Here is a 27,935-nt window from a genome sequence, read left to right on the forward strand (position 1 = left end):
CTGGGGACCGAAGAGGACCCGGATCACTCTGTTGCGTGTGCCATGTGAGTGCTATGTCCAACAGGATGGCTGGTGGACACAAGAAATGTTTGCCTTTGATTGGATTCACTCTTATCTGTCTTAAATTGGTGAGTTCACCATTCCGACCAACCTGCAACTAGTTAGAAAAAAAGAGAGAGAGAGACATTTATTACCTTTTTATTTTTTTTGAGAGAGACTAGGGGGTAGGGAGATAGAAAACAAATACTTTTGGACCATACCAAGATTGCATATGTTTGCATGTTTGAAATTTAATGCAATTTACTAGAGAAAGAAAACAAGATTATCATTATATTTTAAGAACAAAGATTTTTGAGAAATCTGTCAGCAGCTGCTGACTTAGTTCAATAGGCAGACTCAGGGAGAAAAATGAAATAGTAATGTGATCTGCCTCCAGCCTCTAAATTCTATTTGGATTTCTTTGTGGCAGATTTGAGTTTGGGAAATGATTTGTGCAAATAACTACTCTGTATGGATTCAAATATTGCTCACATAACATATTAAAATGTTGTAATAAATTTATTGCTGCTCTGACTTATGTTTTATGTTTCCCCAAATGGTATTTTTCTCCATGGTTCTAATTTTTGTAAACTTTCCTTTTCAGGTTGCTTCAGGAAAAACAGGTAAAATTTTTTGAAATGCAAGTTTTTCCTCACCATGTTTGATGTTAATTTCCATTGTTAATTTTTGAGCTGTCCTGAAATAGAAAAGCTCTACCAGGAAAAATATTCAGCATCTCCTGAGCACTCACACTGTGAGTGTAACTGATAAGACAGATACATGGATCAAACTTATGAGTCCTCATAAGATACTCCTATCAAAAAAAAAAAATACTCCTATCAAGTGCTGAGATATATAGAAAGTCATGTAGTCATGGATTTTCTCAAATACATTTAGCCATTAGTAAAATATTATGATTATCGTTCTAGTTAAAGAAATAAAGTTTTAAGCATAAATAGCAGAGTCTAATTTATATAATTTTTCTTTTTTTTAAGATTTTATTTATTTATTCATGATAGAGAAAGGCAGAGACACAGGCAGAGGGAGAAGCAGGCTCCCTGCAGGGGACTGGACTCTATCCCTGGACCCCTGAGACCTTGACCTGAGCTGAAGGCAGACACTTAACCACTGAGCCACCCAGGCGTCTCAAGACTCTTTAATAGGAAAGGATTTTATACTTCTAATAGTGCATCCCTAAAATACAGGAAATGATACCTCAGAGCTAGAAAAAGTCTTTTTTTTTTTTTAAGTCTTTCTTTTAAAAAGATTTTATCATCATTTTTCCTGAATAATGACTGAAGGCAAAAATAGTATCTCTAGAGACCTCACCTAGCTCCTCCATTCTAGAAATCTAAGTCCTCAGAAAGGAAATGTATATTCAATGAGATTTTGATTATCTGGAGGACTCATGTAGTATTGATTATATCTCCAATAAAGTCTCACATAAATGAGAACAATTTTTATTTATTATTTTGTCTGTACCACAGAAACAGGAAGTGTAAATAAGGCAATTTTTAAAAAGATTTTATTTATTCTTGAGAGACACAAAGAGAGAGGCAGAAGCAGGCTCCCTGCAGAGAGCCTGATGTGAGGCTCCATGTGGGGCTCGATCCCAGGACCCAGGATCATGCCCTGAGCCACAGGCAGAGGTTCAACCGCTAAGCCACTCGTGCCCCAACCCTTCCCACCTTTCAAAGTGCCCTTGAACACACTATTTTACTTAATCATTACAACAATCCCAAGATGTAGATATTTCTCATTTCTTTTTTTTTAATATTTTACATTTCAAAGTGAATCCTAAAATGCAGACAAGATCAATATTCTGGATGCTCAGGGGAGAAAACAGAGGCTGGAAAAGGCTGAATGACTTGGACACAATCACATGCAAAAGTAAATGTCAGAGCCAGGCCTCCAACCCGGAGCCGCTGGATCCAAACGCTATGCTGTTTCCACTGGGCAACCCTTGTTCCACCCCGCGGACACTGGGGTCATGCGCTACTCCTCTGACCTTGCTCACTTCACGGCGGTCGATGTGGTGGCGCTGTCAGGCCCCTTGGCAAGCCTGGGAGGAGACAGTCTAGCCTTTCCGGTGCCTCTCCAACCACTCCATGAACTCACTGCCAGGCCTTGTCTGCTGATGGCTAGTTTGGGTGTCATTTTTCCAGGAATTGGTCCACTCCAACAAGAATGAGTAACTAACCCAGGAGATAAGATACACTGCGGGGACAAAGGAAGACAGAGTTGAGAGACGTCACAAAGTTTGTTAGAGGAAAGAAGGCAAATAACTGAGAGCACGGGCTCCTGGGTAGTTCAGTGGTTCAGCGTCTGCCTCCAGCTCAGGGAGTGATCCCAGGGTCCTGGGATCGAGTCCCGCATCAGGTTCCCCGCAGGGAGCCTGCCTCTCCCTCTGCCTGGGTCTCTGCCTCTCTCTCTGTGTCTCTCATGAATAAATAAAATCTTAAAAGAAAAAAAAAACTGGGAGTAGAAAAGTGATGAGTGTGTGGGAGGGATAAAAGTGGAGGCCCTTGCTGGGGCTTTCTTTTTTTTTTAAATATATATATATGTATACACACACACACACATATATCTTAAGATTTTATTTATTTATTCATGAAAGGCAGAGAGAGAGAAAGAGAGAGAGAGAGGCAGAGACACAGGCAGAGGGAGAAGCAGGCTCCATGCAGGGAGCCTGATGCGGGACTTGATCCCAGGACTCCAGGATCACACCCTGGGGCCAAAGGCAGGCGCTACACCGCTGAGCCACCCAGGGATCCCCTTAACATATATATTTTAAAGATTCATTATTTATTATTTGAGAGAGAGAGAGCGTGAGTAGCAGGGAGGGGGAAGGGAGAGGGAAAGATCATTTTGAGCAGACTCTGCACTGAGCAAGGAGCTGGACACAGGGCTCGATCTCACGACCCTGAGACTGTGACCTGAGCCAAAACCAAGAGTCAGACGCCTAACTAGCTGCGCCAGCCAGGTGCCCCTTGCCGGGCCTTTCTGTGCTGCCGTGGGTGGGAGGGGACATGGATGCTTCCCGTGGAGTCACCTTCTGCGGGCCAACGGCTACGACGAGCAGGTCTGTAACATCTCCCCAGCAGATATAAGTCTCAGTTTTCTTTTGATGGCAAAGGAGACAGTCCTGGGTGATGTTCAAGGAATGTCTGGCCAGAGCACAGTGGCGACTTTGTTCCGTCTTGCAGCATGGTCGTTTCGGAGCTAGCGCCGGAGCCAAGTCTCTAGGCTGTTGGTACAGAAGGAGGTTGTCTGTGTCACGCCCGCAGGGATCTGGCTGGCGGGGGACTGCTGGGGGCCTGCTGGGGGCAGGGCGTTGATACTGCTAAGCCACACATAGGTCTGTATTTACTTTCTCCTCTTTGCCCTAGAGTTTAGTTTGGAATTTGGTATATGGGGATTTTACCCAGCAAATGCAGTATATTGAACATAAAAGTCCAAGTGCCAGTCGCAGACTTAAGCCCAGCTGTTTTTGTTTGACCTTTTCTTCTGCGTGGACCTCCTACACCGAGGGCATTTTAGGTGTCTGTGGATTTTTGCAATGTAGTAAATCTTGTGTATCTCCTGCCCCTTACGCGAAGTGTGGGAATGCCTTATATACACTCCTGACATCGGCATTCAGGTTCCCGAGACAAACCACGGCCTGGCCCGGGTGAGGAGGGACCACAGCATCTCATTCTCATGCTGGGGCCGATGTTTTGATGGAGAAGGGGAGAAAAAAGTTTATTTTTATTTTATATAGCAGAATCTAAAAAATGGTTCTATTCTGATAATATGGAAGTATGATAGAGCAATCCCCAAACAACTCGTTTCTTCCTCTTCTTCCATTTAGATTAAAAACCACGTGGGCAATGTGCAAGTGCATGAGGTGGAGACACAGGCTCGGCAGAGGTGGGCCCCTCTCTGTCAGGCAGAGGCAGTGGAGCAGGAGTCAGGGGCAGGGCGGGTGGGAGTTCACAGGTGCCGAACCAGAGGAGAAGCCTCCAGAATGAAGCTCTCAGAGTTTTTCCCCACAATCACGCCCCACTCTTTTTTTTTTTTTTAAGATTGTATTTATTTATTCATGAGAGACACAGAGAGGCAGAGACACAGGCAGAGGGAGAAGCAGGCTCCCTATGGGGAGCCTGATGTGGGGCTTGATCCCGGGACCCCAGGATTACGCTCTGGGCCAAAGGCAGGCGCCTGACCCCTGAGCCACCCAGGCATCTCCCCACCCCTTTTTTTTTTTTTTTTTTTGAGTAGGCTCTGTGCATAATGTGGGGCTTAAGCTCACAATCCCAAGATCAAGGGTTGCATGCTCCACGGACTGAGCCAGGCAGGGCCTGCCCTCCCCATTCTGATTTAACTCTGAAAAGTACAAAAAATGCAAATTATCCCAGAAGCAACTGGGAAAAATATCTCTGAAATCCTGTTACTGAATGAGAGGCTTGAGCTTTCTGACTCTCTTCTGGAGAGTAGCTTTGCCTTTCTTTTTCTCTATTTTTGTCTTAATCCTGAAAACGAGGGCAGGGGTGCCTGGCTGGCTCTTGATCCCGAGGTTATGAGTTCGAGCTCCATGTTGGGTGTGGAGATTACTTAAACATAAAATCTTAGAAGACAAAAGAAAAGAAAGGGCACTTGGGTGGTTCCGTCGGTTAAGCGTCTGCCTTTGGTTTGGCTCATGATCCCAGGATCCTGGTAACAAGCCCGGGTCCCCTGCTCTGCAGGGAGTCTGCTTCTCCCTTTCCCTCTGCCTGCCACTCCCCCTGCTCTCTCTCTCCATCAAATAAATGAATAAATAAGAAAAGAAAATAAGGGCAAAGTTTATGTCTAAAGGATGGCAGGAAAATGATTTCGTTTGAAAAGTAAAATGATGAAAGAAATCATCTTCATAGGTATCCAAGCTAATGTAACCTCAAAATCTCTCCCAATGGGCCTGGGTGGCTCAGCTGGTTACACATCTAACTCTTGATTTCAACTCAGGTCATGATCTCAGGGTGGTGGGATCAAGGCCCTTGCAGGGCTCACGCTCACCATGGAGTCTGCTTGGGATTCTCTCCCTCCCTCTGTGCCACTGCCTCCGGCTTATGCACTCTCTCTCTCCACCCTCCACCCCCCCCCCGCTCTAAAACAAACAAACAAACAAACAAACAAATAAAATCTTTAAAATCTCTTTCAGCTCCTGACATACCCACTATTGATCAGGCATACTCAAAAATCAGCAACAGCATCACTGTGGAGTGGGCCACCGTGCCAGGGGCCACCAGTTATCTCCTTACAGCTGAAGATGGAGACACTGTCATTGAAACCACAGTGGCCAATTCCCCAGGCACTGTGACAGGCCTGAAGGCTGCGACCTTGTACCAAATCACCGTCAGATCCATCAGTGCCACCGGGAGAAGCCAAGCATCGCCTCCGAAGCAGGCAAAGACAGGTAGCTGGATGCTCGGCCTCTGTTGAGCTAGTGCTTATGACCTAGATCGGTCATACTGAGGCTTCAAGTACATGATATAATTGTGAAAGTGTCACGTGAGTGCCTACAATTCAGGGCCCAGGGGTAAAAGCCACCAAATGATGTTTTTGGCTGATTCAGATATCTGGGGAGCAGGTGGTATTTAAATTTCAGATGCTTTGGAAAACAAAACCCATTTCTGGCCATCTTTGAGAACATTCTTGCTTTTAAATCTCTGAAAAAGAGATTTCTGTTTTTAACCTCAGTTATCCATAAAGACCATGCTAAATCAAGAACAGGTAGAAAGGATTTTGCTACATTTTGACTTGCTTAAAATAAAAGTACTTAGCTTGTCATCAACATGACTTAAATGGAGTTGATAAAGTTGTACCGAGGCCTATTTCCAAAAGGTTGTTACACATTAAAATATTATAAACCACCGTTTCCCCCACTGAGTTATAATTATAGGGATGTTTTATATAATTTCTTACAAACCTCCAGTTGAAAGTAATGCCTAATATTAGACCTTTTCTGTTCCTCATTCCTCTGCCGAGTCATTTATGATTAATACACATTTAGTCACTAATTATTTCTTGAAACTCTGCTGTAAATCCTTTCACAAAGCAAATAATTGTCTCATAATATGGATGATCAACTTCAAATTACTTGTTCCTAAATTTGAATTATCCTCTATTTGCAAACGCATGTGTTTTTGTCCTTCTAGTATTGGCTGCACCAATTCTAGAAGTGAGCTCTCCGAGTCCAGGTTCTATTCTTGTGCAGTGGGAAGCCGTATATATGGCGATTGGATTCTCCGTTTCCATTATGCGAGCTAATGGTTTGGGTAGAGTATGGAAAGAGAATACCACAAACACCTCGTTGACATTCACCAGTTTAGATGCTGGGACTCTCTACACCATAAAGGCCTACGCGTGGAATGCCAATGGAACCCCTGGGGATGACTCCACCTGTAATCAGAGAACAAGTAAGGACTTCCCAGCTCAGCCCCAAGCAATCTCCCTCTTGATTAATGAGAGGGGCGATGCATTGTAGCCATCAGGCAGTGTGTTAACTGATAAGTACAGAACAGCTGGCAGCAGATATTTAGATTTATTAGTTTATTTATAGTGCCTTGGCTCTTCCTTCTTGGTAATTTAGATGCTTACTACATGTATAAAGAAATGCTGCTCAGAATACACAGAGTATGGCTTCCCCCTCACTGACACCAACTTATTTTCAAGCACACACATTCAATATCACACAGCAGGACATGATTTATGTTAGGTTTACCAGTCTCCCATACCCTGCCTAGGTTCAGACCAATGGCATAAACAAAAAGAAATAGGACAAACAGGAATTCATTTACTCAGTAGACATTTAGTGAGTGTATGCCAACTCTGGCATTGTTCTAGAGGTCCAGCCACCGACAAAACAAAGTTCCTGTTGTTACAGTACTTTATGCTGTGGTGGGAATCAGAGTTTCAGATATATTTTCTTTCTTTTTGTTTAAATATTTTATTTATTTATTTATTTGACAGAGAGAGAGCACAAGCAGGGGGAGTGGCAGGCAGAAGGAGAGGGAGATGTGGGGCTTGATGGTAGGACCTTGGAATCATGACCTGGGCCAAAGGTAGACACTCAATTGACTGAGCCACCCAGGCACCCCTCAATTATATTTTCTAAAACTTCAGTTTAAGCCTGAGGTCAACATGGGGCTTCCTATCACCTCTTCTTCAGTTATAGGCTGAGAAGCTAGAGCATGGCGTGTGTCTCACCAACCCCATTGCAGGGGTACTCTGACCACAGGGTCAGGTGCATGATAAATGAAAGCCCAAACTGAGTTGCTGGAGCAAGCCAGAAGAATGAGAAGGAGAGAGAGGGAAGGAGAGAGATTTTTTTCTTCTCTTGAGCCAAAGTAAGCCATCCACTGATAATATGGCCTAATAGACACCAGATTCTCACCAAGCAAATGAGCTATTTCATCCCTTGGAGAAGACCAAAGAAAGAATGCAAAGAAACCAGAAATGTTCTCCCCAACATTCCCTAAGTTTGGAGGAGAGTGGAAGCCCTGTTGTCTGTGTGTCAAGACAGAAATTCAGGGAGAAAAGGATTTGCCTTTTATAATTCTTCTCTCAGGTGAAATCAAGTTGGCACAAAGATAATTCATGACGGGCCTGGTGCGTCAGGATGTCTGTGATAAACTAGTGTACCCGGGGTTTTTTCCTAGATATTCATTCTTTCTTTCTTTCCACAAACATTGACAATGACCCACTATGTGCTGAACATAGTTTACCTGATGGGGATAGAAAATCAATTAAGGCATAATCTCTACACACTCAGAGAAATGACTGTGTCTTGAGAGAGACCAAAGTGTCAATCAGTGGTTATAGTTCTATGTGACAAGTGCTTTGAGAGAAGGTTTTGCAGGCATGGAGTTGTGGGGGAGGAATCTTCTACATTAGGCTGGGGACAGCAATCTCCTACAAGTGACTGTTTTCTTAAAGCCTTCCTCTTCATTTGTTTCCCGTATTTTAAAATTTTGTAGAGTTTAGATTTAGCCTCTCTATAGTTTGCTAAGGCTGTCATAACAAGCTACCACAAACTAACTCAAAGAACAAAAAATTATCATCTCCCAGTTTTGGAAGCTGGAAGTCTGAAATCAAAATGTCAGCATAGTTGGTTTCTTCTCCGGGCTGTGAGGGAAGGATCTGTTCCAGGACTTTCTCCTTGGCTTGTATAGAGCACCTTCCATAGTCCATGGCATTCTCCCTGGAAGCATATGCCTGTATCCAGATTTCCTCTCTTTATTATTTTATTTTTATTTATTTTTAAATGAAATTTGCATGTTACCCCTGTGACACGCAAATTAGTATGGCCCATGCCATACTAATTTTAATTTTAGTATATGTGCTACTGAAGCCAGTACAAAATTGACTGTCTTTATAAGGACACCCATCTTATTGGATTAGGGTCTATATTAATGATCTCATCTTAACTGATTGCATCTCTTATGACCCTGTTTTCAAATAAGATGACATTTTGAGGTCCTAGGGGTTAGGACTTCAACATATGAAATTTGAGAGGACCGACTACTCATTTTTCCAGGTTTTCTCACCCCCCATGAGGGAAGGACAGGTTGTCCTAAAATACTGCAGGCTACCCTTACTAGCTTTGAGCCTAGAATTACCCCAGAGTAGATCTGCCTCTGCAGATGAGCTGACCATGAAACAGGGGAGGGGTCCTGTGAAGATGGCCTATAGGAGAAACATGGCAGGTGCCTGCCTTACAGAGGATGATGAGTACCCGTTTCCTCAGCCTTCCTTGTACAACCGTCTGTACCCAGAAGGTGGTTTCTGCTCACATACTGTGCAACAGGTCTCTAATGCTTACCAGATGGGCTTCATCACAGCACAGATTCTGGAGTATGAGGCCAATTTCTCCTCTCTCAGCACAAGAGGATACTCCTCAAGCTTTTTCAAGACGATAACCCTGAAAAAAAGGAAGGCATAGTTCTAAGAATGTAGACAGAAGTGTTTTTGGAGACAAAATATGTGCCTTAATGTGTGACCATCATACTTGATATTTTCCTTCCTTCCCTTTGATTTGGAATGGAATGAAAGTCTGTTTTTTTTTTTTTTTCCTAGAAACAGCTATGACCTAAAAGCTCTTACATAAAAAAGGTGTCAAAAGTAAAGAAGGGAGGGATGTCTGGCTGGCTCAGTTGGTAGAGCACATGATTCTTGATCTCAGGGTTGTACATTTGAGCCCCAATTTGGGTATAGAGACTGCTTGACAATTGGTTAAGCATCTGACTCTTGACCCCAGGGCCATGGGATTGAGCCCCACATCAGGCTCCGCACTCAGCAGGGAGTCTGTTTGAGATTCTCTCCTTCTCTTTCTGCCCCTTTCCCCACTCAAGCTCTTTCTCTCTCTAAAATACATAAATAGGGATGCCTGGGTGGCTCAGCGGTTGAGTGTCTGCGTCTGCCTTCGGCTCAGGGTGTGGTCCTGGGGTTCTGGGATCGAGTCCCACATTGGGCTCCCTGCACAGAGCCTGCTTCTCCCTCTGCCTGTCTCTCTCTCTCTCTCTCTCTCTCTCTCTCTCTCTGTGTGTGTGTCTCTCATGAATGAATGAATGAACAAATAAATAAAATAAATTTAAAAACATAAATCTTTTAAAAAATAAGTAAAAAATAAAAGGTAAAGAAAGGGATATTGTTGAAGCCTAATCTATTCAGCTTCATCAATCAATAATAGAATATTTGACCTCCCACTTAATAGTAACATACCCACATGGTCCTTTTAGCCCTTCATGTATACAATTTCATTTAATTATTCGATCACTTATTGTGTTGTGCATTCACTGATTCATTCATTCAAAATATGCTTATTACCAACTATATATGTTAGGGACTCGATCTTATTAGATCCATTTTAATTTTTATTTATTTATGATAGTCACACAGAGAGAGAGAGAGAGAGAGAGGCAGAGACACAGGCAGAGGGAGAAGCAGGCTCCATGCACCGGGAGCCCAACGTGGGATTCGATCCCGGGTCTCCAGGATCGCGCCCTGGGCCAAAGGCAGGCGCCAAACCGCTGCGCCACCCAGGGATCCCTAGATCCATTTTACAGTTGATAAAAAAATTAAATAACAGACTAAATAACATGGCCAAAGTCACATAGCTAGCTAGAGTTTTCATAGTCAATGGCAGATGTGTTATCCTAAATCCCAATGTTATGCTCTAAATGCTAGCAATTATCCTACTATGGTGGCACCCCATCCCCCAAGCTTTAGGATATCGTTAGGTCAAATCTTACTTGGGTTCTTAAAGCTACTGCAAAATCTTAATTGTTTCTCAAAAATCTAGGTCCTCAAGCTCCTGCCAACATTCAAGTCTCTTTTGACAGTGGGGCTCTGAAGGCCTCTGTTTCATGGGCCCCAGCGGAAGGAGCTTTCAACTATACTGTGATGGCTTCGAGTGATTCTTCAAAGCTGAGCTGTAGTACAACTCTCAGTACCTGTACCATCTCCTCCCTCCAGTGTGGGACTGAGTACCTCATTTCAGTTTTAGCAAGTAATGATGCTGGTTCTAGCCAATCAACTTCAGCAGAGGCCCTAAAAACTGGTATGTAAACAAGAGTAAGATCACTGTGGGGCCTGTGAACCAGAGTGACTGCCAGAAGGGAAACATAATCACCTGATAATGTTCCAGAACATTCTGGAAGCAGTGAAAATGAAAGCCTAGTCTAAATGAAAGCGTGGAATTGGACAATCTAATGAATTTTAATAATGTGATACTGAAACCAGATATCATACACTGGAAAAAGCACTTCTTTGAAAATTCATTGACGTCCTGGCTCCTATTCTAGTCTACCATTAATTAATCTTCTTTATCCTTTGTAAAGTTGTACAAATTCTAAGATCCAGTTGGAGTGATACACAGCTCTAACCATGTGGTACAGATAGCAGCCTCTTCCTTACATCATGCTTCACAGACCTAGACCTGGTGGGAGCTATTTTTTAAAGATAAAGATGGGCAGTCTATAATTTTTAGTATGTATTTGTTTGTTTGTTTTTTTTTATTTTAAAGATTTTATTTATTCATGAGAGAGAGAGAGAGAGGGGCAGAGGGAGAAGCAGGCTCCACGCAGGGAGCCCGACGTGGGACTCGATCCTGGGTCTCCAGGATCACGCCCTGGGCTGAAGGCGGCGCTAAACCACTAGGCCATCCAGGCTGCCCGTGTGTGTGTGTGTGTGTGTGTGTGTGTGTGTGTGTGTGTGTGTAAAGATTTTATTTATTTATTTGAGAGGGAGAGAGAGAGAGAAAGAGAAAGAGAGAGAGAGAGAGAGAGAGAGAGAGAGAAAGCATGAGCAGAGAGAGCAGATTCCCCAGTGATCAGGGACTCAGATATGGAGATTGATCCCAGGACCCCAGGATCATGACCTGAGCTGAAGGCAGTTGCTTCACCAATTGAGCCACCCAGGCATCCCAGTATGTGTTTAAATATCTTCATTTTCATCTTATCAAGAAATAATGACTCACAAATATGGAGTTTTACTCCTCTAGAAATATTTGTACATTTTGGTGATGGGAACTAAAATTTAGTGAAGACCTGCTATGTACCAGGCACTATAAATACATGATTTTATTTAATTTTCATGACCACTCAACGAGGTAGGCTCTATTACCTCCTTTTTCAGACAGGAAAGTTTTAGGTCTGAGAAGTGAAATAATTTTTCCAAAGGCACACCAACAGTGAGTGTTAGAGCTAGATTCAAGCCTAGGATTGTCTGATTTTAGTCCTCTAAGCCAAAGAAAATGTAGATAATCACAATAATGTCCACTTTACCCAACAGTCAGAACTACATCACTCGAAGTATAAAAGGCTTCTGAACAGGGAGGAAAAGAGCTATCACCAAGTTGATGCACTGTTATTTCACAGGGAAACAGTACAGCCAAGCCCTCAGCTCCACAGTTTCTTATAGTTGTGTTAAATTAAGGTCACTGATAGCAAACCTGGTGATTTGGCTTCTCTTCTGACAGCTGTAATTTACTCTGGTCGGCACATTAGGAAGGGTCATGAGGTCGGGATAGCTGAGAGTGAAGGAAGAGATAAGAATACACTTTCAAAAGCACAGCAGATCCAAGTTAGTCATTTAATGTAGAAGAGAACCTTCCAGTGTTTCCCAGTCTTGGATGCACATTAAGAGAATCTGGGGAGCTTTTCACAAATCCACCTAAGACCAATTAAATCAGAGTTGCTGGGCACGGAGTCTGGGTATGACTGGTTTATAAAAGCTCCTCCGTGAATTCTAATGTGCAGCCAGGGTAAAGTGGCAGGGAAGCAATCCTGCACATTTACAGTAGGGAGGCACCACTGCACTTTGGGCATAAAACAGTTAGTCATGATCATGGGAACAGCCCACAGTTATCAATAAAAGAACTATGTTTAGAAGATGCTATGTGTTTCCCAGGTTCCAGAATTGTGAAATATATTTTAGGAAGATTCCCACTAGAGATGGCTAAAATTTTAAAAGCTTAGAGCTTTAAAGAATAAACTTCATTTGAATTCTGTGCTGATCCTGGCGTTGCCTTAACATAGAAATGCAGGCAGTAGCAACAAAGGGGATCCATGCCTCTTTGACATGGTCTAACTAGCAGGTATTGTGTAAGATAAATTTTACGACATGTGCGAATGTCTTGTTGGCCTGCACATACTATCTGATGCATTCCTTGTCCATGGCGTGTGAACAATCCTGGACAATTGCAAAGATGCAAAGAAAAATCTCTTGCAAGACACTCATAGCTATTCATTATTTACTGTTTCCTAGTTGCTTGTGCACCTGGCAGAGTGACCATCCGAGAAGATCCTCCTGGCCACCTATCTGTGGCTTGGTCCAGTGTAGATCTGGGCGATTACTATGTGGCCTTTGTGAAGAGTGACGATGGCTTGGAAGTCCACTGCAACACATCCCTCACCCAGTGCAATTTCTTATCTGAATGTGGCTTCACTTACTTTATCAGTGTTTTTGCCTATAACAAGGCAGGCCAGAGTCCTCTGGGCGATGTGGTCAATTATACCACAGGTAAGTTGCACTTGATGCTTATAAAGGGAGTCCGGAGTTCACTTAACAGCAGCGTAGATCACCCAATTGATTTACCTAGAATACCTGAGAGTCATGCTATGGCCTAGAACAGAAAGAGAAGCTCTCCTCTCACATTCTTTCCAGAACAGGAAATTTTGGCTTCATGGACTCAAGCTTGAGGAGAACACAAGGCTTAGGAAGAGAGCAAACAATATGGTCGTTCACACCTGCTCTGAAAAGCCAACCCCCCCACCAAGATCTACTCAGTGCTCAGCACCCTATGTAAGGTGCTGAAGGGGATGCAGACCTCCTGTCTCAGGAGTTCACTCTTTCCCCAAGACCCAAAACCAGAGATGCAATTGCAAAGTTGTGGCATCGCGCAAAAGGCTCTGCAGCAGGACACCCGTGTTTAAGTCCTGTTGTGACCACTAACCCATTACAGAATAAGGATAATGATGTTTACCTTTCTAGTTCCTTAGTATCCTCCACAGCAAAATCGGACAAATAATGAGAGCATGAGTATGAAAGGTATTTGTATGTGGTAAAGCACAATGCAAAGTATTTTTATTAGCATCATTACTACTATTATTCTCCACCCCTAGGCTTGGATCTTCCACAGAGCAGGTATTGTTTTATTTACCTCTTCATCCTCAATGCTTATCATAGTGTGATCAGCCTATAGAAGAGGCTTGATTTCTGAAGAATGAATGGAGTGACTTGAAATTAGTGAACCATGCTTACAAATAAGAACATTAGAATATCATTACATAGTAACACTACTAGCTGGATTACAATAAATTTTACCAAGACGAAAGAATCAAATAATTGGTGCCTTTAGAATATGGAATTAAGGGGCTACCAATCAAGTCTCAAAAGCGTAGGAGGGCTTTCCAGAAGGAGTGGCCTTGACTTGGATGTTTAAGGGTGGATGGAATGTACGTGGGACAAGGGCATCCCAGAGAAAGTCCAAGCTGAGCTAGACATTTGTCAGAATTGTCAGAATTCATCCACGACATGATATAGGGTCTCTTCTAAGATCTACTAATACAATGATGTTTGCCCCTCCTGCAGCCCTCAGTTTTATCTGGTGTTTGGAAAGACTGATAGGATCTAGCTGTTAGACAAGGTATGATTTTTCTCAGGCAGAAGAGGGGAATAGCATTCCAGGAGAGGGTTAACAGTCCTTGAGGCATAGGGAAATGAGAGCATATGTGGGCCGGGGAATTGAGAAGACTGGTGTGGCCGGTGATGGGGGAGGCACAACTGAACATGTAGACTGGATGCAGCTTTTAATGACCTTTAGACGTCATGCATCGAGGAATTATCCTCTATATAGTGGGTGTTAGGCCAAGATTGGAGCTGGAGAGAATTGTAGGAGAATTTATTTATTTATTTATTTATTTATTTATTTATTTATTTATTTATTTATTCGTTCATTCATTCATTCATTCATTTACTTACTTATTTGGGAGAGGGAGGGGAGGGATAGAAGGAGAGGGAAAGGGAAAGAGAAACTCAAGCAGGCTCCACACCCAGCACGGAGCACAATGCCAGGCTCAATCTAGAGACCCTGAGATCATGACCTGAGTGGAAATCAAGTCAGACACTTAACCGACTCGGCCACTCAGGCTCCCCATGGAGATTCTTGCAGCAATTTAGGAGACCAGTGGCAGAGGCTCTGGGCACCAGAAAGTCAGGTCCTTCTGATATCACTGCTCCTTCACTGACCTCCATTCTCTCTCTCTGCTCCTGCTTTCAGCTCCCTGTTGTCCTACTGACATTAACCCGGTGTTAGTGTCCAGTGACAGAGTAGAGATCGTCTGGTCTCCTGTCCGTGGTGCCGAACTTTATGAAACCAAGGCTGTAGATGGGTTCAATGTGGTTGAGTGCAATGACACGGCTCCTGCTTGCACCCTCTCAGCCCTAGAGTGTGACACCAAGTACAACATCACAGTGTATTCCTTTAGTGAAGTCCGGGGCAGCAACATGTCGTGTATTTCCCAATTCATAACCACAGGTATGATACAACGTGGTTTCCTTCACTGACTTTGAACAATTCACCCCAGCTATGTCCCTCAGAATGGACATTTAGCAAGAACTATAAAACGGCTCTTTGTGAGGACCATTAGAGCCCTGTCTTTCTACGGAGAGGCCGAAGGGAAGGTAGAACAGGGGAAGTGGGAAGACAAGAAAACAAAAAAAGGAGGTCATGGAAGAGTGGAAGGTTTCCCCAGGGATTACTTCAGCCATTCGGTTCCTCTGACTTTTGGGGGCTTGTCTATATTCACACCATGAAAGTCAAGCCCACATCTTTTGTCTTTCTTTTTTTTGGAGGGGGAGAGAGAGAGAGAGAGAGAGAGAGAGAGAGAGAGAGAGAGTTATAGTAGGGAGGGGCAGAGGGAGAGGGAGAGAGTCTTAAGTGGGCTCCACACCCAGCTTAGAGCCTGACGTGGGGCTTGATCTCAGGACCCTGAGATCCTGACATGAGCCAAAATCAAGAGTTGGATGATGGGTGCCTGGGTGGCTCAGTCAGTTAAGCATCTGCCTTAGGCTCAGGTCGTGACTCCAGGGTGCTGGGATTGAGTCCCTGCATCAGGTTCCTTGCTCAGCAGGGAGCCTGCTTCTCCCTCTCTCCTGCCCCTGCCCCCAGCTTGTGCTTTCTTTCTCTCTCAAATAAATAAAATCATAAAAAAAAAAAAAGATTGGATGCTTAGCTCACAGAGCCACCCAGGCACCCCAAGACCCCAAATGTTTGTCCTAATTGCTTTTGCTTTTGGGGTTCAAAATGCCTCAATGTTTTCCAGTGAGTCTGATGCTATAGGAATCTAATACCATGTTTCCACCCAAAAGCTCTGTGAATCTGGCCTATGTGCTTTGTCAGGTTGAAAGTAGTGATGATCTCATTTGGGGAAAAAATCAGTTTAAAACAAATGACACACCTGATATTTTTTGACTCAACCGTTCCCATTAATAACCTAAAATCTCTTAGCTCCTTGCAGGCCTGAAATAAAAAATGTTTCGAAGGATGCTTTCTCCACAATTAACGTGCACTGGCGATCCACTAATGATGATGCCACTTACACAGTGACTGCTCAGGGGGAGAAAGGGCGGTATCTGTGTAGCAGCAGAGGAGAGTCCTGCACCATGGGGGGCTTGCCCTGTGGCTCCATGTTCTCCATCACTGCGGTGGCTGAAACACAGGCAGGACAGAGTCTGCCCAGCTACAGTGTGCCCCTAGAAACAGGTAGGTAGCAACCACCAGCCTGAACATTGACTTCAGCGTCATCCTTAGATATTGTTATAAGACATGAACTTTCTCATTTGATCTACCCGAAGTATGGTAGAAATACATTGAACTCATGAACAGCCCTGGTCTTAGAAAATAAAACTTGCAATATTTGGACACAGTTTCTGTAAAAATATCATCAGAAGACTCTAATATGCTGACATCAAAGGAGGAAAGCATTGATTCTACAAAACATTTATTTGAATTCATATTCCTCTGTGACTTCCTCTCCCAAAACAACTAGCAAGTGACCAAATGATCTGGCTCATTTTTTATTTCTTGGGCTCAGCCCTTTCAAATCTTTCTGTATAAAATGCTTTCGGAATTTCAGTTTTCTAATTGGTGAGAGGGGGATCATAGATTCCTTGGGTGGTTGTGAATGTTAATGCTGCAAGCACTTGGCATGGTGCCTGACACATAGTGAGAGCTACATAAGAGAACGCTGCTCCTGCTTCATAGCACCAGGTGTGAGGGGAATTTAGCAAATTACTTAAAGCCTTTGGACATTATTTTCTCTTCTATACAATATATGGAGCTTTGAACTATGAGTTGAAACATAAAAAGCAACAGATCAGAGACAATGCCCAATATTCAGGAAGATTCTAGATATCCTATATCCTGAATAATGGGCCCCTGAAAAACTGAGAATTGGCTGTGGAATTCTTAAGTGGCTAAAAATATTGTGAGCTTTTATATCAATTATGTACTATGAAATACATGAAAAAGGCAAAACACATTGAATTGTAAAGGCTATGAAATGTTATTTTGAGAGAAGAGGTGAATGCAGCCATTGCTTTGAAATTTGTAACTGGAATGGTTAAAGTTGGGAAACAACCAAGGATTTCTTTCTTAATCTGAAAAAAAAAAAAAAAAACCTAGAACTCACATTACCCACAGCTAGTTAGTACACCGTTCTTGGGGGAAAGCACCCCCTATGTACACTTGATGTTAAATAATGTATCAGAGGGAATGAGATTTTGCTTAACAATTGAAGGTTTGAGAACTTTAGGATATTGAATGAAATATAGACAAAATACCATTCTTGGTTATTGTCCACAATAAATCCCCAATTCTTTCTCTTTTTCTCCATCTAAGTGCCATGCTGTCCAGCTGGTCTGACAGTAACTCAGGTCACCCAGTCAGTAATCAATGTGAGCTGGACTGCTGGGACCGGGGCCCAAACCTATGTGACGGTTCTGGAGTCACACACTGGACAGTCTAAGTGTCTCACCCATCAAAACCAGTGCCTCCTGGGATGCATCGCATGTGGCATCAATTACACAGTGGCATTAAAAGCGATTAGTGCCACTGGGTTGACGGCAGACTGCACCTACCAAGCTTATTCCTCTAGTAAGTGAATTCTAAACTCCAGCTATGGAGTACCAATAAGGATTTTGACAATTATAAATCCAGACACAAGCCCCTCCTTCTCATTTAAAAAGATGCTGCATCTCCATCTAGTTAGCATTATACATTCATAGTACTTTCTAAAATGTTTACAGTTTTCCTCTTAACTTAGAACCTCAAAGGTTCAGGGACGCCCGGGTGGCTCAGCGGTTGAACGTCTGCCTTCATCTCAGGATGTGATCCTAGGTCTGGGGATCGAGCCCTGCATCAGGCTCCTGCGTGGAACCTGCTTCTCCCTCTGTCCGTGTCTCTGCCTCTCTCTGTGTCTCTCATGAATAGATAAATAAAATCTTAGAAAAAAAAAAAGAACCTCAAAGCTTCAGAGGCTCCTGTTGGTGGTTGCTGAATTAATTCCCTGGGTAACATGGCTCAGGGTACTTTTTTTGAAGGGAGGACAGATTTTTCTATGACACAGCTACCTGCAGCACAGAGTAAATCAGTCTGTAAGAGTTCTCGGAAAGCATTGAGGTCACACATTCTATTTGGCTTGAATTCTTTTCTTCTCATTATGTTACGCTATTACCTCTCTCGTCTCCAGCTCCTTCTATGGTTTCTTATTTCAACAGGCTAAAAGGAGCACTGTCTACTGACAGTTTTGTATCTTGTTCTTCACAAAGACCAAATCAATAGGAATAGCAGGGGAGGGTAGAAGTGGTACAGGGTTAGCAAAGAAGATTCTCTTGATGATTCTAGTCCACTGAAGTGGCTGCTTTGGAGCACTGTTTTGAAAAAGGAAAGGAAGGAAGAAAAAAGAAACAAAACTCCTTAAAAAACACCTTTTTAATAAGAGTACAATGATCAGTTTGTTGTGTCTACCCCAGGACATGGGATGGGAGAGCTGAAATTTTGCCACCCCAGGGACAATAGAAAGAATCTTCAGCCAGGAGCCTAAGGACATGGCGTTTTTGCTGTGTGTGTGTGTGTTTTAAGATTTTATTTATTGATTGATGAGAGACACAAAGAGAGAGGCAGAGACACAGACAGAGGGAGAAGCAGGCTCCCTGCAATGTGGGGCTCGATCCCAGGACCCCAGGATCATGACCTGAGCCAAAGGCAGGCGCTAAATCGCTGAGCCACCCAGGCGTCCTGAGACATGGCTTCTTATAAGCTGTGTTGCCTTATCTTCCCTGATTTTGCTTCCTCATTGGTAAGAGAAATAGTAATAACTATAATGTGAAAGCATTTATAACATGCTATACATATGTAAGGGGTTTCATATTTTCTTTGGGCCCGTTGTTTTCCATCAGATTTGCTGCCTAAATTCTAACCCTGATATCCAGTTCTGGGAATATGGCCTGCTGCTTATCTTCCCATGTAAAAAGCTGCTTTTTTTTTTTTTAAAGGGAAGAATGAATCAAAAGAACCTAATTATCTGTAACTCGATTTTAATTTAAATTGTTGTACAACATTTTTATCTTAGTTACTGAGTAGTCCACCATCTGGTGCCCTGCTTGACACAGAGTGTGTGGCCTGCTCAAGGCATTTAGAGAAGAGAAAAAGAAGGATCTAGTGAGCTAGCATGGACAAAGTGGGGTGAGCAAAGCCTGGTCACTTGACTGCTATGTAAGTCACTGTTCCCCAGGCATCATGCTACTCAGCTAGCAAAATAGGTCTTTTCAATTAAAGCTGAATGCAGTTAATTTAAATTCAATCCCACTAAAATCATATGGAACTAGGACATTATGAAATCTCTTGACAAGAATGTTGTGCATTTGACTCACATAGTTTGAGATACTGTAGCTGCCAAGTGGGGACTTTTGGCCTCACCATTGCTCTCTATTAAAAATTCATGGCCCACCTCACCATCATATAGGGATTTCTAATCATGGAAAGAACTTGCATACCCCTTCAAATAATGCTCTAATTATGCATTATTTAGGTTTTTAGAGGAAACTTACTTTGCTTCCATGCTTATCTGATGATGAAATAAGTGATTTGTGTCTGTTTTTCTCCTGCAGGTGCCTGCTGCCCATTGGGAGTGAAATTGTATAGACTGGGCCCTAATGGCATTCGAATCTACTGGCAAGCCTCCAGGGGCTCTGCCAATTACAGCACTGACCTCTATGGTTCCAAAGGCATTTTCACATGTGCCCCAAGCGCTGGCCTCAGTTTTTGTGATGTCACCGAGATACCCTGTGGGGATGTATATACCGTGATGGTCTCACCAGTCTCTGAGACAGGACTGAAGCTTACATTCTGTCCAAAAAAAATATATTCAGGTAGAGCAATAGAGCCCTTAAACCCTCTATTTAAAACCCTGAACTCCATCTGTGAATCAAGACTCAGAGCAATTACACTTATTTGCTATGTAGAAGGTCAGGGAGGTGTGAAATTTTCTACACCCTGCATGCGGATTCTGGCTACAGGGACCTCAAGCTTCTTTGGAATTGTGATGCTTTCTTATCATATGATTTGGAGACACTCCTCTCTTCACTTGCTGACCCTTTCTTTTTCAGAAAAAGGACCAGATGCTTGCTGTTTAAATAGTAAAGCGGATTTAAAATGATTTTCTGCTTTGAGGTTTGGGAATAGATTTTTAACATAGTCTCAGAGATAATGAGACACACCCTGAAATGTTGGAAATTAAGAGACTTGAATCTCTGCACAAGTTCAGACTTATGACTGAGCAGAAGTTGGAGGATCAGGGGAAAAAATGAATTTATAAATCATAAGCTAGGTTTGGAAATATGAGTGGGCAGGCAGTCTGTGATCACAAAACAAGACTGTCAGCAGCTGCCATCTCACCAGAACTAGCAGAAGAACGTTAGCAATTCTCCTGCTCTGTATTCCAGCACCTTCTGCTACCTTGCCCAGGGCATAGTCATATATTTTTCATATATTTCTAAAAAAAAATTTGTAAAGAAACGAGATGATAAGGTCCTAGAACTTTATAGGTGATCACAGAAAGAGGAGTAAATATTAGCTCAGAAACCTTTACTGAAAACCAGAATCTAAAATTCCCAATTACATATAGGTGGCACGAGGGCTCAAATGGCCCCTGGACAGAACCAGGCCAGTTCCTCATATTGGTGTTCTTGCTGCGCATGGCTGTCATGCTCTGATTCCCCGTTTTTTTATTATCTTGTCCATAGGACAAGCTGGCCTAGAGTAGTGCCCTATGGGAAAGGACAGGAATAGGTTCTTGGGGTGAGAGTCAGCTCTTAGGAAAAAAAGAAGCTTTCATTCAATAACAGTGCTTCATCATATTTGCATTACATTTTACGATTTATCAAGTGTTTTCACATTCAGTCTCTTATTAAATGCTCAAAATAACTCTGAATTAGATTTAACAAATCTTATTATCTCCAATTCATAAATGAAAAAACTGAAGCTTCGGCTCCCACATCTCTATCTATAACCTTTCTCTTCTTCTCACCCCAAATTCATATTCAAATTCATATTTGACTCTTGTAACCCCTAAATTCATATTCGTATACCTCTACCTGGAGGTGCCCCAGGGCTTCCAACTCCTCAGGGCCCAAGGGAACTCCTGATCTTCTCCTGCAGTTTCTAATTTTCCTCCTGGCATCCTTGTTTCAGGTATGAGAGCTGATCACCTGGGAGTCAGCTTCCCTCTCCCTCACCCTCCTGATCTCAGGGGTCTCCAAGTCCTGTCCTGTTCACTTCATGATGTATTTTCTTTTTAATTATTTTTTTGAAGATTTTATTTATTTGAGAGAGAGGGCGAGAGAGAGAGAGAGAGAGAGAGAGAGAGCAGGAGAGGCAGATGGAGAGGGAGAGGCAGACTCCCCGCTCAGCAGGGAGCCCAACATGGGGCTCGATCCTGTGTCCCAGGGATCATGACCTGAGCCGAATGCAGATGCTTACCTGCCTGATCCACCCAGGTGCTCCCCTTTTTAAAACTTTTAAAGTAATCTCTGTACCTCGCATGGGGTTTGAACTCACAACCCCACACTCAAGGGTTGCATGTTCTACCAACTAAGCCAGCCAAGCACTTCTCAAGACAGTTTTTATTTTTTTAAGATTTTATTTATTCATTCATGAGAGATACAGAGAGAGAGGCAGAAGGAGAAGCAGGGTCCCCACAGGGAGCCTGATGTGGGACTTGATCCCAGGACCCCAGGATCTCGACCTGAGCCAAAGGTAGACACTCAATCACTGAGCCACCCAGGGGCCCCTCATGATGGTTTTTAAATCCAAATTCTTCTCTCTCCTACACCTACTGCTATATAATAGGCCCTCACCACTTCTCACCTAGAATATTGTACCAGTCTTGTCTTCTTGAACTCATGCCAGCCTCCATACTATTACCAGAGTTGTCATTCCAGGACACTGAATTTGTGTTTCTTTTATGCTTCAAAATCCTCAAAAATGGGCAGCCCAGGTGGCTCAGTGGTTTAGCGCCGCCTTCAGCCCAGGGCCTGACCCTGGAGACCCAGGATCTAGTCCAATGTCAGGCTCCCTGCATGGAGCCTGTTTCGTCTTCTGCCTTGTCTCTGCCTCTCTCTCTCTCTGTGTCTCTCATGAATAAATAAATAAAATCTTTTAAAAAAAATCCTCAAAAGTGTTCCATTTCCCAATAGGAAATACTAAAAAAAAGCCAATACTTTGAGCGTGGCATTCAAGGCTCCTCATAGTCGGTCTGTTAGTTGGTCTTCCTACACCTGCATGGTCCAAAAGATATTTAGTACAAGCCATGTATGAAAAAAATTTAAATTTTCTAGTAGCTGCATTAAAAATTAAAAAGGTAAAATTAATAATACATTTTAGTTAATCCAATATATCCAAAATATTATAATTTCCACATGAAATCAGTATAAAAATTTCACATTATTTTTTTCATACTGAGAATCTGGTGTAGATTTTATGCTCCACAGCACACTTCAGTTCAGACTAGCCACATTTGGAGTTTTCAGCAGCTACATGTGACAAATGCCTGCTGGTTAAGCAATATAATTCTAGGCTCATTCCACAACATCTGTCCTGAGAAGACTCTATTCTCCAGTGTAGCCACACACACCTACCCTCACCACACACATATACCATGCCCAGCTTGCCTCTGAGCTGATGCAGTACTCTTCTCTTTGCCTGGAATTCCACCTCCATCAAAGGAACTCCACCAGCACAAATTTCTTCTCCTCTGTAAAGTTTCCAAATCCTAGAGGTTGATTTATTCTTCTTGCTACCTCCTTTATGACCCCATATCACCTGTGTCCTTATGACATCATATGACTTGAATTGAAAAGTCATAGTCATTGAAAAGGGGAAAGTGTTATTTCCCCTAATAAATGATAATCTCTGGATTCTCAACACAAAGCACACAACTATCACCCAATATATTTTAAATTAAAAAATGAATAAATTAATGAGTTTCTCTGGTTGCCTGTGATCCTATAGCCAGTATGTTAATCACCAGAAGTCCTTGTTAGTTAGAACTCTAATACCTGGGGAGCCTGAGTAGCTCAGTTGGTTGAGCATCTGCTTTCCACTCAGGTCATGATCTCCAGGTCCTGGGATCTAGCCACACAGCAGGTTCCCTGCTCAGCAGGGAGCCTGCTTCTACCTCTCCCTCTGTTTCTCCCCCTGCTTGTGCTCTATCAAATAAATAAATAAAATCTTAAAAAAAAAAAAAAAGAACTCTAATACCCACTGCTGGGATGCCATCTCAAGCCTGCAGTCATTCCACATTAGCAAGGATTAGGTGTCTGGACTCCAGTTAGGGAATCCACTTTTGCTCCATCTCTCTGCTAAAAAAAACAGGTGTCTAGGGAAAGATTTTTGGTTTTGTTTCTTGGGTTTCTTTTTTTTTGATATCAGTGGTGCCTTCCTTTGAAAATTAAGACAATATTATAAATGATAATAATGACTAATGTTTATTGAGTGTATGTGTCCAGCACTATTTTGAGGGCTTTACATATGCTAACTTAGTTGATCCCTGTAACAAACTTATGAGGTTGGCATTCTGATTCTTACCACTTTACAGATAAACTAAAGCACAGAAAAGTGAAGTGACTTGTCCAAGGTCATACTGCTAGTAGTTATATCCTTTTATCACTCAAGCTGGGTCTTAATCAGTCTTTGGTTCACTATCCCATTATTCTTTAAGTTATATCTTCACTATCTTTTTTTTAATATCTTCACCATCTTAAATATGTTCATTAATATATTTTAAATGCTTTTGTTTTTATTCATTACAGTAACCTGCTCTGGAAGTACACTTGGAATGGGTAAGTCACTTTTCTCATGGATAAAATAGAATTTTTGTTGTTGCTCTTTCGGGTGATGTAATATAGTAGGGATTAAAGCTGACTCTTGCTTTCCCCTCCCACAACCTTTTCTCCCCTATTGCAATGTCTCTCCTCAGATTTCACCAGTTAGGATGAATTCCTTTGCATTCGGAAGTCTCTTCAGTTTCCAGGGTCCCACAGGAAAATGTAAATATGGTTCAGTAGAGGCAGCCGCTTCATCCTTCACTTCAGAGACTGGTTCCCAGCCCTGCTGGACATTGAGTCACCTTCTAGAGCTTAAAAATAATTGATGCCTGGGCTTTATCCCCAGAAAGTCTGATTTAATTGGTCTGGGGTAAGATCAGGATTTTTCAAAGCTCCTTAGGTGATTCTAAAGCATAGCCAACCCTGAGAACTGCAGTTTAGAGCAGACCTTCTCAAACTTTATTGTGCATACAAATCACCTGGGCCTTGTTAAAACTAGATCCTGATTTGGTAGGTGTGGGAGGATCTGAGACTGCACTTTTTAACAAGGTCCTGGTGATGCTGGTGACATTGATGCTGCGTGTCTGACCACACTTTTAGTAGCCAAGTGTTAGAGGGAATCTGTTAATAGCCTGCAAAGAGCCAACATGTCTGGTTCCAGTTTGCAAGGGTGAATATGCCCAGTGGAGGAAAAGAGGGTGCTAAAAGGGGAATTGGAGTATGAATAACCCTTGCTGCCTCCTTGGCTATCCCCAGGACTGATTCAGCTAGGAGGCTAGTAGCCACACATGGAAGCTTCTCTTGGGAAGGGCTGCAGGGATGACCACAGACCTGAGTGCTAACCCAGTGAGCAGCATGTGCTGCTTCATGAGGAATCCTTGCCATGTCTTGTAGGGAGGGGCCTGCTTGGTTTGAGGCTTTGGGAAAACCCCCGGGGAATATTTTCAACCCCAAACTACAAACAGGATGGATACACACACACACAGACATTTGTCCAGTCAGACATGGCTGACTTCAGAGGGTAGGGGTAGAAATGAAGTCTTCCTATCAGTAAACCCCACAGGAGAGCCTCCCAGTTTGGGCCAGCTCCTCATCCAACACTTCCTTCCACTGGCAGGGATTGGCTCTGGAGTCTCTCTCCACTGCCTATTCTCTGTTTCCTCTCCTGGCCCATTGCTTCTCTGAGGACAGCAGACACATGCTTTTCAATTCTTGCCCACCTGCAGGTCTGAAATAAGCATAAGCCCTATTATTTTTTAAAAGGTTTTTGTTTCCAGGGACTATAAGGAAACCAGCTTGGCTTATTAAAAACAAACTGAGGAAACGTCTAAATTATTAAAAAAAAAATTACTTAAAAAAATTCTCACAGTATTCATGACCACAAACCCTGGTCTTTAGTGAAATGTACACAGGCCTGGGTCTGCATTTTTGGAAACTATATCCAGTATTTTGAACGTATTAAGCCAGTGTTCCCCTGAGCCCCAGAAGGGTAATGGAAGTGACTCGGGGGCCACTGGCAGGAGATGAGTGATATGTTATCCAGGCCTTTCCTAAGATTTTGTTAAAGATAGAGTTGCACTGCTTTAAAAAAAAAAAAAAAAAAAAAAACAAACTTGAAAACCATCACTCAAAGACTGCTATTCATCAGCATTACCAGAAAGCTTGTTCAAAATGTGTAGCCTCAGGGGGCACCAGGCTGGCTTAGTCAGTAGAGCATGTGACTCTAGACCCTAGGGATTGTGAGTTTGAGCCCCACGTTGGTGTAGAGATTACTTAAAAAGAAAATGTAGATGCCCAGGCTGTTGAGGTGGGATAGGGTTTGGGTCTCTGTATTTCTATCAGGTTCCAAGTGATTCTGATACTCTGGAGTTTGGGCAGTAGCTCCCTAGGTCACCACTCTCCCCTTCCTTGGTCCCTCTGCGCGGCCCCTGGTCATCACTTCTCCATGCCTCAGCAAGATTCAGGCTTAAGCTTGAAATCTTCTCTTTAAGTTGATCCTCAAGAATCTCAAAAATAAGAGTAAGCCAGATCATTTGAGAGTTTCTACATCACATGTAATCATTATATCTAGGGAGGAATTCTAAACTGCTATCTCTAGCTTCAGCATTTCTCCTCCATATATCAAATTAGGTCACTGGGTAACATGGGGCTCCCAGATAGGCCAAGGGAAGCCTTGGGAATCTTGTTGGTCTAAGACTTTTGGTCTTCCTTGGCTCTTGGATTATTCTTTTCTTTTTTTTTAAGATTTTTATTTATTGGGATCCCTGGGTGGCGCAGCGGTTTGGCGCCTGCCTTTGGCCCAGGGCGCGATCCTGGAGACCCGGGATCGAATCCCACGTCAGGTTCCCGGTGCATGGAGCCTGCTTCTCCCTCTGCCTGTGTCTCTGCCTCTCTCTCTCTCTCTCTGTGTGTGTGTGTGTGTGACTATCTTAAATAAATTAAAAATAAAATAAACATTTATTTAAAAAAAAAAAAAGATTTTTATTTATTTATTCATGAGAGACACAGAGAGAGAGGCAGCGACACAGGCAGAGGGAGAAGCAGGCTCCATGCAAGAAGCCTGATGTGGGACTCGATCCTGGGACTCTAGGGTCATGCCCTGAGCCGAGGGCAGATGCTAAACTGCTGAGCCCCCAGATGTCCCTATCCTAAGGCTTTTCAATAGCATGAATGGTTTAAGAGACAGATCTGGGTTCAAATCTTACCACTATTACCCTTTCTGGCAAGTTGCTTCAATTCTCCCTCAGCCTAGGTTTCCTGAAAATTGAAATAGTCAACTCGTCAGGTGTTATGAGGTATAAACTTAGGACATAATGACAGGCCCATAGTAAGCACTTAATAAATGATAGTTATTATTAACTCAGGATCCGTTTAAGCTCATATCATGCTCTATTACATCATGTGTCAGTTATTATTTTTTAAGATTTTATTTATTTATTTATGAGAGACACACTGAAAGAGGAAGAGAAATAGGCAGAAGGAGAAGCAGGCTGCCTGCGGGGAGCCCTATCTGGGACTCCATCCCAGAACCCGGGGATCACAACCTGAGCTCAAGACAGATGCTCAACTGCTGAGCCACGCAGGCGCCCCCATGTGTCAGTTATTAACATTTTAGCATGCTACTTCCAGGATATGTGCATTGTAAAGTCAGTCTTCATAATACCCTAATTCATTGGCTCTCAAAGTGTGGCCCCAGGGCCAACAGCATGAGCAACATCTGGGAACTTCTTAGAAACGCAATTTGTGAGACTTCACCATAGACCTAATGAGTGATGAGTCAGGGGCCCAGCAATCTTTGTTTTAATAAACCCTCTGAGTGATTTTGATGCACGCTAAAGTTTGAGAACCACAGCTCTAATTCAAAGAAGCTACTTTGGTACTGGGAATTTGATTCACGTTGGAAGGGAAAGGAAAACAGTCTACCTGAGGCAATGGGGCTCTAACAGCAGGTAGCCTGACATCACTCTGTGGAGGCACTCTTAGTCCTCAGCATCTTGCCTCACCTGCACTTTCAGGAGGATTTTCCTCCCCAAAACTTCCTCAGCAATTAAATGGGTTTAGTATGTTGTCCCTACACAGCTCCCTGAATCAATAAAATTTGAAAGCTGTCTGAGAACAGAGCAAATTGGCCTGGAGAGGAAAGTTCTTTGTCCTGAGTCAAGGCAGTCTGAACTGGTAGAGGTTGTGGGCGGGGTCATTTCCTGAAGCACCTGGATTAGTTGGAACCTACTGGTTAGTTTCTTCCTGCCCTTTCAGCAGTTCAGATTGTCTTAATTTTCTGTTTTCTTGCTGTGAAGTGCTACAAAAACAGCATTTTGAATCAAAATACTGAGCTAACTTTCAGAGACATTTGAGGGCTTTTTAAGAAAATGTCTGCATATGTAATGTATCTTGTGGCTTCTTCCCTTCCAGTGATTTACAGGGGAAAAGAAATGCAGAATGACACAGGGAACCCTGGCTAAAAACAGACTTAGTGAGTAACTTACATTGAA

The 27,935-nt window shown here is 42.9% G+C and overlaps 1 protein-coding gene across 1 annotated transcript; it reads left to right on the forward strand.

The window, feature by feature from the left end:
* The first annotated feature begins 65 nt into the window (after positions 1-65).
* FNDC7 (fibronectin type III domain containing 7) lies at positions 66-27,905 on the forward strand. The gene is made up of 12 exons (XM_055340646.1): positions 66-128; positions 644-662; positions 5,216-5,470; positions 6,213-6,473; positions 10,358-10,615; positions 12,823-13,077; positions 14,837-15,094; positions 16,067-16,321; positions 17,459-17,713; positions 19,729-19,989; positions 23,929-23,958; positions 27,856-27,905. The coding sequence occupies exons 1-12, from the start codon at positions 66-68 to the stop codon at positions 27,903-27,905; spliced, it is 2,220 nt and encodes a 739-aa protein (XP_055196621.1).
* Positions 27,906-27,935: the final 30 nt, after the last annotated feature.

The sequence above is a fragment of the Nyctereutes procyonoides genome, unplaced genomic scaffold (genome assembly GCF_905146905.1).
Source record: "Nyctereutes procyonoides isolate TBG_1078 unplaced genomic scaffold, NYPRO_anot_genome, whole genome shotgun sequence".
NCBI classification, from domain to species: domain Eukaryota; kingdom Metazoa; phylum Chordata; class Mammalia; order Carnivora; family Canidae; genus Nyctereutes; species Nyctereutes procyonoides.

Bases quoted from the DNA above. Each gene is read 5' to 3' on its own strand.
- FNDC7 (XM_055340646.1), top strand. From the start codon at position 66: ATGGCTGGTGGACACAAGAAATGTTTGCCTTTGATTGGATTCACTCTT. The intron at 5,471-6,212 runs GTAGCTGGATGC...TTGTCCTTCTAG, and splicing joins TCCGAAGCAGGCAAAGACAG to TATTGGCTGCACCAATTCTA. The intron at 15,095-16,066 runs GTATGATACAAC...AAAATCTCTTAG, and splicing joins TTCCCAATTCATAACCACAG to CTCCTTGCAGGCCTGAAATA.